General features: G+C 47.7%; 2 protein-coding genes across 11 annotated transcripts in view; one reads left to right on the top strand and one right to left on the bottom strand.

The window, feature by feature from the left end:
- Nucleotides 1–2,104, bottom strand: part of ELAPOR1 (endosome-lysosome associated apoptosis and autophagy regulator 1) — a 98,021-nt gene extending 95,917 nt beyond the window's left edge. For 3 of the 6 annotated variants that reach the window (XM_017855936.1, XM_017855937.1, XM_017855935.1), the window contains exon 1: nt 1,652–2,020. In XM_017855936.1, coding sequence (XP_017711425.1) covers nt 1,652–1,798 — 147 coding nt within the window. In that variant the 5' untranslated portion in view covers nt 1,799–2,020. Of the gene's footprint in view, nt 1–1,651 lie in introns of all 6 variants that reach the window. The other 3 variants (XM_017855934.1, XM_017855932.1, XM_017855933.1) reach the window with 3 other exon arrangements.
- Nucleotides 2,105–2,158: 54 nt separating this feature from the next.
- Nucleotides 2,159–9,949, top strand: part of CFAP276 (cilia and flagella associated protein 276) — a 13,833-nt gene continuing 6,042 nt past the window's right edge. For 2 of the 5 annotated variants that reach the window (XM_017855940.1, XM_017855941.1), the window contains exons 1-3: nt 3,154–3,341; nt 7,140–7,256; nt 8,068–8,183. In XM_017855940.1, the coding sequence (XP_017711429.1) occupies nt 3,261–3,341; nt 7,140–7,256; nt 8,068–8,183 (314 nt within the window). In that variant the 5' untranslated portion in view covers nt 3,154–3,260. Of the gene's footprint in view, nt 2,358–3,153; nt 3,342–7,139; nt 7,257–8,067; nt 8,184–8,520; nt 8,646–9,073; nt 9,222–9,949 lie in introns of those variants that run through there. The other 3 variants (XM_017855939.1, XM_017855938.1, XM_017855942.1) reach the window with 3 other exon arrangements.

The following is a 9,949-nucleotide window of genomic DNA, read 5'->3' on the forward strand; positions in this document are numbered from 1 at the left end:
ATCTCAACAAGAATTGGTAGTTAAACTGTATGATTCTTACCTTCCACTCAGGAGACTCCCTTGTTTGATTCTTAGGCAAGTGGGCTTTCTTCGTCTCATTATTTTGGTTGGTTAGACCACAGGCCATCAAGGCCGGTGAGCCAGAGTCACTGATAAGATCATCCTGTTCTCTGCGATCTCTAAAACAGGTCATTATGTGGCTGGGTGGAAATGTAGACAGCCCAAGGCAGGTTGTCATTGAGGCTAATAAAGGTTATCAAAAGTCTCACTCACTGGGGTCACTTATATCATATTCATGAATCTTCAAAATCAAGTATCTTTATTCACACAAAAATCCTTCCCCCCACACCTGATGTCTTTATGACCTGCTATACTGTAGACTCAGAACATCTTTATAAGAATATATCTCCATAAGGGATGGAGTTGTTGTTGGCAATCACTTCACACTAACAATTTATAAAAAATATTCTGGACTGGGTGCAGTGACTCATTCTTATAATCCCAGCACTTTGGGAGGCTGAGGTGGGAGGATCACTTGAGCCCAGGAGTTAGAGACTGGCCGGGGCAGTATATTGAAACCTCATTTCTATTTTAAAACATATATATTTTAAAGTTATATATATATATATATGAACGTCTCAAAACCTTAGTCCTTCACATTCCATAGAAATAACAGAACTTTGATTTTGCCTTCCCCAACGTAGTTCTTGTAAATATCTTATTGTTGCCTCTGCCATATGGTTTCTAAAAAAGTTGCTCGGAGCACAACCAAATATCCTTATTTCAATAATACAGAAACGACTTAGTTTTGTTGCTCCTAGTGCTCTTTTGCATTCCTCCAAGATGACTTTTCAAAAGCTATTTTTGGTTATAAGACATTGACTACCTATTGTCTGAATTCTGCTTCCAACATTTTGGAAATACCTTGAAAAAGACTTTGACATACGTTAGCAGAAGTCAGAGAAGGAGACCAGAGGTTGGCAGAACACAAGATATTGAAGAACTCAAAATCTGCAGAAAGGTGAGTCGTGTGCTGTCAGGTACACTAAACATAGTACACTGCGGGGAGGCCAAGCTATAAGGAGGAGCCACATTTAACAGTGTTCACTAACCGATGTTTAATAAATAAGGAACTAGAGAGCTGGGATCCTATCATCCCTCTTGCACATCTCCCACCTTCACACTCCGTTTTGTGTAGCCATGATAAAATCACTTCGCTCCGGTACTTTTTTCTGGCCTTCCTAACTCCTTTGCTCTCGCACTACTCTCCTTTCCTCTTCCTATTTTGCTTCTCTGTGCATAATCTTTTGTTGTCAACCACTTTTAAGGTGAATTTATCCCAGTTGGAAAACAACTCGTCTTCCTCCCTCATTCTGAGTTCAGGTACCCAGGTAGCTCCCCTTCTTGGGGCTGGGACCTTTCTCGCTGAGCTCAGCATCCCAAGCTGTAAGGTTGATCTATCCGTGAGTCCTCCAATGTGCTGGCCTCCTCATGACGCCAGACTGGCTCCTCTTCCCTCCCCTCACGCCTCATCCCCAAAGAAATCTAAACTCCGTGGCGTCTGAAACTCTCTGCGCCTGGGTCCCCAAGGTCTCCGCCTGGACCCAGACTTTTGTGACCAAAGCGGGGTCGGGTAGGGGGGCGGCAGTACCTCTTTGCAAGCGTGAAGCTCCGGTCCCGTTCCCTGGGTCACCTGGAAGGCGGTCCCAGCCCAGAACAGCAGCCGCAACAGCCGGGGTGTGCGCCTCTCAGTTGTTCCCCTGCCTCTGGCCGAGAGACGGTGGCCAGGCTCAGCCATAGCGTTGCCCTGAGTGAGCGGCAGTAGCGGCTCAGGTGCTGCGGCTGCTGCTTCTGCTGGCAGAAGGCGGAAAAAAAGGGGAGGGAGGTACACGGGCGGGGGGGGGGGATGCAAGAGGCCAGGCTCGCTCCAGTCACCTCCCTGCGGCTACGCCAACACCGCCCATCCTTCCTCCTCCCTGAGTCCTCTCCTCCTACCCACGTCGCCTTGACAACCGCCTCCTCTCTGGCTCCGCGCGGGTGGGGCAGGGACCACGCGCGCCTCTGCAGCTCACCTGCGGGTCGCCATGGCAGCCGCCGCAGCTGGTGCGCGCGGCGTGGGCGCGGGAGAGCGCGCGCCCGGGGTGCGCAACCGGCCCAACAGGCATGCCCGGGGCTCGTGTGAAGAACGTGGTGGAAGCATCCTCCAAGCCAGCGCCAACAAATTTCCGTTTTCTACAGCCCTTTCGGGCTAGATGTTATTTTATGAGCATCTCTGATTTTGTACATGTGGCATGTGAACCGAGAGAAAGAAGATGGAGGGATCACCCTCCAGAAGTCGTCGCCTGGAAGAGGCCCCAGTACGTGTTCCCTCCTACGAAGGCCACTCCTGGAGATCTTACATCCCGCCAAATCCATCCGTGCTTCTACAACCGGCTAGATGAGAAGCCCTGACACTGCAGTTGATGGGAGTTTAAGCAAGGAGTTTGCCTTAGCCGCAATTTTCCAAGTACCGCACGTGCCCCCCCACCCCCACCCCACCCCCGCCCCCAGACAGGGTCTCACTCTCTCACCCAGACTGGAGTGCAGTGGCACGATCTCGGCTTACTGCAACCTCCGCCTCTGGGGTTCAAGAGATTCTCCTGGCTTAGCCTCCTGAGTAGTCAGGACTCCAGGCGCGTGCCACCAAGCCCAGTTAATCTTTTTCCTATTTTTTGTAGAGACGGGGTTTCGCCATGTTGCCCAGACTGGTCTCGAACTCTTGGGCTTAAGCGATCCGCCCGCCCCCGCTTCGCAAAGTGCTGAGATTAGAGGCGTGAACCACCGCGCCCGGCCCTCTTTGGTCTCTTGACATCCTCGTTCTCTCATGGCTGTGAAAGCCTTTTGTTAGGTGCGAGCCAGAAGGAAATTTCTGGGTCATCTTTAAGGACTTCTTTCCTCAACTGAAGTCTTTTGCAGAAGTCCTGATGGTGAGCGGCCGGCGCTTTTCCGCCGAGGCTCAGGAGTGCAATTCCAAGGCTCGGGGCCTACTCAGCGGCGCTTTCCCTCTGCATTCCCCGAAGCATCCTCCCCAGAGGCCTCCCGCGGTCAGCCGCCAGGTGGCGCCCTCCTCGGAGGGAATTCCTCTGTCTTAGATGGCTGGGCAGTTGCCTGGCAACCGAAACCAGTGTTCCAAACAATTGGGACCCGGGATCATATGCGAGTGAGGCTGTGCTGCGGCTGAGCGGACCTCCCATCCCTCTTAGAAGAGTAGGCATTTAGCCATGCCTCCCACCCGGGACCCTTTCCAGCAGCCTACATTAGATAACGATGATTCCTACTTAGGAGAACTGAGGGCTTCCAAGGTACTGTGGTTTCTTGCGCAGATTCCCAGTAGGGTCGCCGGTAGTCTTCTTTCTCTCGGTGTGATGGGCAGAGATGGTAACATAAAGCACTCTGGTGAAGACACTCAGTCGGGTACCAGAGAAGTCTGTTTTCTGCCTGCCTCCCTATCTCCATATTCAGGTCGGCTAACGTTTCAGAGGAGTTTTTGAGCAGGGGAAAGTAGAGCTCTAGTCTAGAAGAACAAGGGGCTCTGGCAGCTCAAGTCAATTGTGAGTATAAGTTATGGCAGGGCCCAGGTTCCTTCAAGCTACCCATTTCCCTGTTGGGAAGACTGTTCTCTGAAGAGAAATGAGACGTGGAGTGGGAGAGAATCCTCTGAAAGTCACCAGAGGTCATGCTTTATACATCTGTGTTCACACTGTCTCTGTCTTCTGGTTACCACCACAATGTGTTTGTTATGTGTGTGTTTAGCATGATGGTGGTCACTGATTTAGGAACTTAGATGATCTTTTTTCTGGTAGGAGTGATTGGGATATTTGAAGTGGTGCACAATAAGATGAATTAAGTGGTAATTGTTGTCTAACAACAACATTAACAGCCCCTTTTTATTTATTCAATACTTATTTACTATAAGCCAGACACTCTGCTAGACACCAAGGATATATAAATAAATTAGATGTAGCTTCTGCTGTTAAGGAACTCTAGTAGTAAAGATAGACCGACAATAGCAAAAATGCTTGCACAACAGCACATGTTGTGACAGAGTTGTGTGTAGGGTGCCGTGAGAACCAGGAACTTAAAGGAAAGCTTCACAGAGCAGATGCATTTTGATGTCCAAATATGAGTTAGGTAGGCCGGGTGAGGGAGTGGGTAGAATATGAGTTAGGAAGAAGGAAACAGGAACCAGATATGCAAGGCAAAGGGAGCAGCAGGTACAAATACATGGAAAGGAGAGAGAGAATGGCTTGTCTGGGGAACTGCAAATAATCCAGAAGGGCTGGAGTGCAGGCATGAAATAGAGGCACTCAGAGATCAGAGCTGGGAGATGCCCTTGGTGGGCTGGGTATGCTGTGTATACTATGCTAGCTAGCTAGCTATGGTTTCATCCTAGAGATGTGAGGAAATCATGGTGGGAATTTTTTTTTTTTTTTTTTTGAGACAGGGTCTCCTCGCACTGTCACCCCAGCTGGACTACACTGGTGCAATCTTGGCTTACTGCAGCCTCAAACTCCTGGGCTCAAGCAATTCTCTCAACTCAGCCTCCCAAGTAGCTGGGACCACAGGTGGTGCCACCACACCCGGCTAATTCTTATTTTTTTGTAGAACCAGGATCTTCCTTTGTTGCGCAGGCTGGTCTCAAACTCCTAGCCTCAAGTGATCCTCCTGCTTTGGCCTCCCAAAGTGCTGAGATTACAGGCATGAACCGTAGGTCCCAGCCCCATAGTAGGATTTTAAGTACCACAGTGACACAATCAGATGGGTGTTTTAGGAAGCACAAGTGGCAGCAGACTGGATAGGATGAGAGTGAGACAGGAGGGATCAGTTAGGAGGCAGGTGAGGCAATCTCCAGGAGGAAGAGTAACGGATCTACAGCAGTACCACAGGGGATGGAGATCAGGTGCAGATGTGAGAAAGGTGCACAGGGCAGGACTGACAGGACCCGGGGACCGACTGGATATGGGCCCAAGAGAGGAGATGAGTCTAGAATAACTGCTAGGTTCCTAAGGGTTTTATTCTGAGGGTTCACTGAAATGGAGCATCCTGGGGAAGCAGGTTTGGGGAGAAAGATGTTGAGAAACATCAACTATGTAGACGTTTTTGTAGTGACTGTGGGACATTTAAGTGAAGATCAATAGTAGGCAACAGGGTTGAGAGTTCTGGATTAAAGATGTATGACGGAGCTGTGTATCTGTATGAGCTACGGTATCCATATAGTAGTTGAAGCCATGGAAGGGAATCAGCTCATCCAGTGGATGTGAGCATAAGAAAAGTAAAAACGAGTGTATCAGCCACTGTGCTATCACCAAGAATAATGAAGTATGAAAGAAATAAAGCTACAGGTATTTGATGCCAGCATAGGCTCAGTTATCCTTTGATGTGGCCCTGAGCAGCACTCTTCCCACTCTCCTTGAAGACCACTTAAACCTCATCATCTCTGTCAGCAGAAGGATGAGATTGTCTTTCACTGAGAAAGTCCAGACTGTCAAGCACGAATGTCATCTTTACATCCACTTTCTTTCCATCTCAGGGAAAGGAAAGTCCCTTTTACTCCCCGGACCTACACTTCCCCGTGCTTCTGAGACCTGTACCATTCCACATACGCTCTTTTCTGACCCCAGCCTCTCTTCATTTCTTTGTCATGGTCTAGCTACCAGCCTATCACTTTCCCTACAGAACCAGACCTTTTCAGGAGTCAATATTTACTATCTCTACTTCCTCACTCACCATTCCCATACCCTCTTTAGCTCACTGCAGTCTGGCCTCTGCCTCAAGCACCCCCTAAAACTGCTCTTGCTAGTTATCAGTGAACTCTGTGGCCAGTTCAGGTGGATCCTTTCCAGGCCTGATCTTATTTGAACTCAGCTGTTTCTGACATCATAATGCTGATTCCCTCAAATGCCCACACCATGCTCTGTGGGCCCAGCTCCTCTGGGTTTTCCTCTTATTTCTGGCCCTTATCTCTCAGCTACTGTCTCAGCTCCACTTTCTCTCTGTCCCTTAGACAGTGCTATTCTCCAGTTAGCCAGATACAGTGGCACACGCCTGTAATCCTAGCTACTCGGGAGGCTAAGGCTGGAGAATCGCTTGAACTCAGGACGTGGAGGCTGTAGTGAGCTGAGATCATGCCACTGTACTCCAGCCTGGGCAACAGAGTGACTCCGTCTCAAAAAAAAAAAAAAAAAAAAAAAAAAAAAAAGGTATGGCTCACCTAGCACTTTGCCATACTGGGGAGAAGGAGGATTACAATGTTGGATAGGTCTAATAAGAGTTTTTTTTTTGTGTGTGTACAGTTTTTTTGTACAGTTGTAATACTGTACAATCCTCACAAACCAGTTCTTCCCTTTTGGCCTGACTCCATTTTGCAGGCTTCAGCTACTACTTCATGTGGACAACCAATCCTTCTGAGTTCTCCTCCAACAAGTTACACTTCCAGTTTTCTACCTGTTATTTGCATTAGAATGTCTCACCTTTTCTTCAGACTCAGTACATCTAAATCTGAGCTCATCATTTTTCCTATCTGCTCCCAACTCTTCCCTCCTCTCATCCCACTCTATACCTTCTCCTATATTCCTGGCCTGTTTCTGTCAGTTCTCACTAAGAAAACTTAGGAGGATCAAGAGCCTGGGGAGTCTTGCCCCATACCATTCTTCTCTTTGCAGATGTCTGAGATTCAAATAAAACCAGATGGGGCCGGGCGTGATGGCTCATGCCTATAATCTCAGGACTTTGGGAGGCTGAGACAGGTGTATCACTTCAGGTCAGGAGTTCAAGACCAGCCTAGCCAACATGGCAAAACCCTGTCTCTGCTAAAAATACAAAAATTAGCTGGGCATAGTAGCACATGCCTGTAATCCCAGCTACTTGAGGGGCTGAGACAGAAGAGTCACTTGAACCCAAGAGGCAGAGGTTGCAGTGAGCCGAGATCATGCCACTGCACTCCAGCTTCTGTGACAGAGTGAGATTCTGTCTCAAAAAATAAAACAAAACAAAAAACACAAATAAAACTGGATGGAATAAGGCGATGCTACTGAAGCTAACCACATCAGCAAGGCTTCCTGTATAATCACGTTGTCCTGGATATGGTTTCTCTTTTGCAGAAATTGCCATACAAGAACCCAACTCACCTTGCTCAGCAGCAGGAACCCTGGAGTAGGCTCAACTCAACCCCCACAATTACTTCCATGAGGCGGGATGCCTACTATTTTGATCCCGAGGTATCTAGCATTGAAATATTCTCTTTGCAGCCATTTAGGGTTTGTTTTGTTTTGTTTTGTTTTTCCTGTCACCTAGGGTGGAATGCTGTGGCCTGATCATGGTTTACTCTAGCCTGAACCTCCCAGGCTCAGGCAATCCTCCTGCCTCTGCCTCCTGAAACTATAGGCATGTGCCATGACATGCAGCTAATTTTTTTTTTCTTTTTTTTTGAAGAGATGAGGTCTCAGTATGTTGCTCAGTCTGGTCTCAAACTCCTAGCCTCAAGTGATCCTCCCATTTCAGCCTCCCAAAATGCTGGGATTACAGGCACAAGCCACTGCACCCAGCCCTTAATAATCTTTTTGAAAGTTAGTCTGTCCCTAACTGCTTCAGTACTTTTCCTTTTGTCTCTAACCCAAGATCCTACCAAATCCAAAGCCAAAAACCAATTTATCTGGCCTCTGGGAAGCCAGAAGACTTAAGTTTTGCTCTGGGCAGTTATCTAGAGCAAATGATTTTACAGACCTTCTCATTATCTGACTAAAATAAGGACTGAATATAAACATGAATGAGGTAAAGTTCATTAAGCCCATATCAGGAACAATATTCCTAACTCTCCAGTGAGAGCTCACCACTCCCTAGACCTAACCCTAAGAGAATTCCATATCAACCAGAGTTATCACATACAACAATTTAGTGTGTAAGGAGTTGTGGATTCCAGGCCCAAGAGAGCCTTCACTATACTTTTGGGGAAGACTAGAGCACAACAGAACCTGACTGGAGCAGGGATACAGGTGGCCGAGCTAACCTTGAGGGGACTGACTTCTGTAGATACCAAAGGATGACCTGGACTTCCGCTTAGCAGCCTTGTACAACCACCACACTGGGACATTCAAGAACAAAAGTGAGATACTGTTAAACCAGAAGACCACACAAGATGTCTGCAGGTAAGTGGTAGAGGCAGAGCCTCTCCAGCCTTAACATGCTGCCATCCAGTCATATAAGGTAAAATGTCACCAGGAAAACGGTAATTACTAGGTACTCATTTGTATACGAATTTCAGTATTTTTACATCTGTGTCTATAATATAGTTTCTGTATTTTCACTGTCTAAGATGAACAGAAATCCCCCAAGATTGTGCTCATCTGTATAAACAAAATCTTTAATCTCACAGAGGTAAAAAAGATCTTTGGCTGCTTTATTCTTGAGATCACATGCAACTACCTTGCCCTCCTCACGTTTCTGATTGATTTCTCCACTGTTCTTCCCTACGCGTTCCTCTAGAACCAAGATCCAATTCCCTGGAGAATTTTTAACCCCTCCCACTCCACCCATCACTTTCCTGGCTAACATCAGACACTGGATCAACCCTAAAAAGGAGTCCATCCATAGCATCCAGGGATCCATAGGTAAGGTTAGAAGACTGGGTAAGCAGATGAAGCAGTGGGGGTCTTTCTAAATGGCCCCATTAATCAGGGATTTCAGGTGACTGGATAGTAGGGAAGATGAGGGATTTCTGTGGGTCTTGGAAAGCAGCGATTAAGTTGGCAAGTACCAGATTAATACCAGGGGATATGCTGACTACACAGCTAGGAAATTAATTCAATTTTTCAGAGCCTCTTTGCTCAGCCTTAGGTTTAGGGGACAAACATTTACAGCAAGGGCAAAAACCTGGGGGTGGAAGACCTATAACTATCTCCCATCAGTCCTCCATATGCCAGTTTTCCCAGCTATTATGAGAAGCTTCTCCACAGTACCCACAAATGTACTGATTAAAGTTTCCTAGAAAAGGCCAAGGATCTGAAATTCAGTCCACTTCCTCTTCTCTTTTCTCCAGTGTCCCCTCACACTGCAGCCACCAATGGAGGCTACTCCCGAAAGAAAGATGGTGGCTTCTTCTCCACCTAGTGTTGACAGATCCCTGAACCAATCACAGTGAAACATACTGCGGCCCACTTCCATTAAACAGATTTGTGCAAGATGAAGTCTGAAGTGTCTGTTATCCATAGATTACAAATTGCCACCTGACCTTTTTTTTTTTTTTTTTTGAGACGGTGTCTCGTTCTGTCGCCCAGGCTGAGGTGGGAGAATGGCTTGAGCCTGGGAGGTCGAGACTGCAATTAATTATGATTGCAACACTGCACTCCAGCCAAACAGAGTGAGACTGTTTCCAAAAAAAAGAAAGAAAAACTAAAAAAGGGGCTGGGTGCGGTGGCTCATGCCTGTAATCCCAGCACTTTGGGAGGCCGAGGCGGGTGAATCACTTGAGGTTAGGAGTTCGAGACCAGCCTGGCAAAACATGGTGAAACCCTGTCTCTACCAAAAAATACAAAAATTAGCCGAAGGTGGTGACGCGTGCCTGTAGTCCCACCTATTCGGGAGACAGAGATGGGAGGATCGCTTGAGCCAAGGAGGTCGAAGTTGCAGTGAGCCGATATCGCGGTTCTGCACTCCAGTCTGGGCGACAGAGCAAGACCCTGTCTCAAAAAAAAAAAAAAAAAGAAAAGAAAAAAAAAAGGAGCAAAAGAAAAAATAGAAAAACAAGGAGAAATGGGAAAGTGGTTGGAAAATAAACCAGCGGCGAACAAGGCCTCCGCGACCCTCCAGCTCCCGGGGGAGGGCCTGCGGCTCATTTACCCTTGGCCACCGCGCTCAGCGTCCCCACCCGCCGCCGGCCGTTCACGTGCTCGCCCCCACGCCACTGGCAGCCCGC

The sequence above is a fragment of the Rhinopithecus bieti genome, unplaced genomic scaffold, assembly GCF_001698545.2.
Source record: "Rhinopithecus bieti isolate Rb0 unplaced genomic scaffold, ASM169854v2 scaffold_42612, whole genome shotgun sequence".
Lineage (NCBI taxonomy): Eukaryota > Metazoa > Chordata > Mammalia > Primates > Cercopithecidae > Rhinopithecus > Rhinopithecus bieti.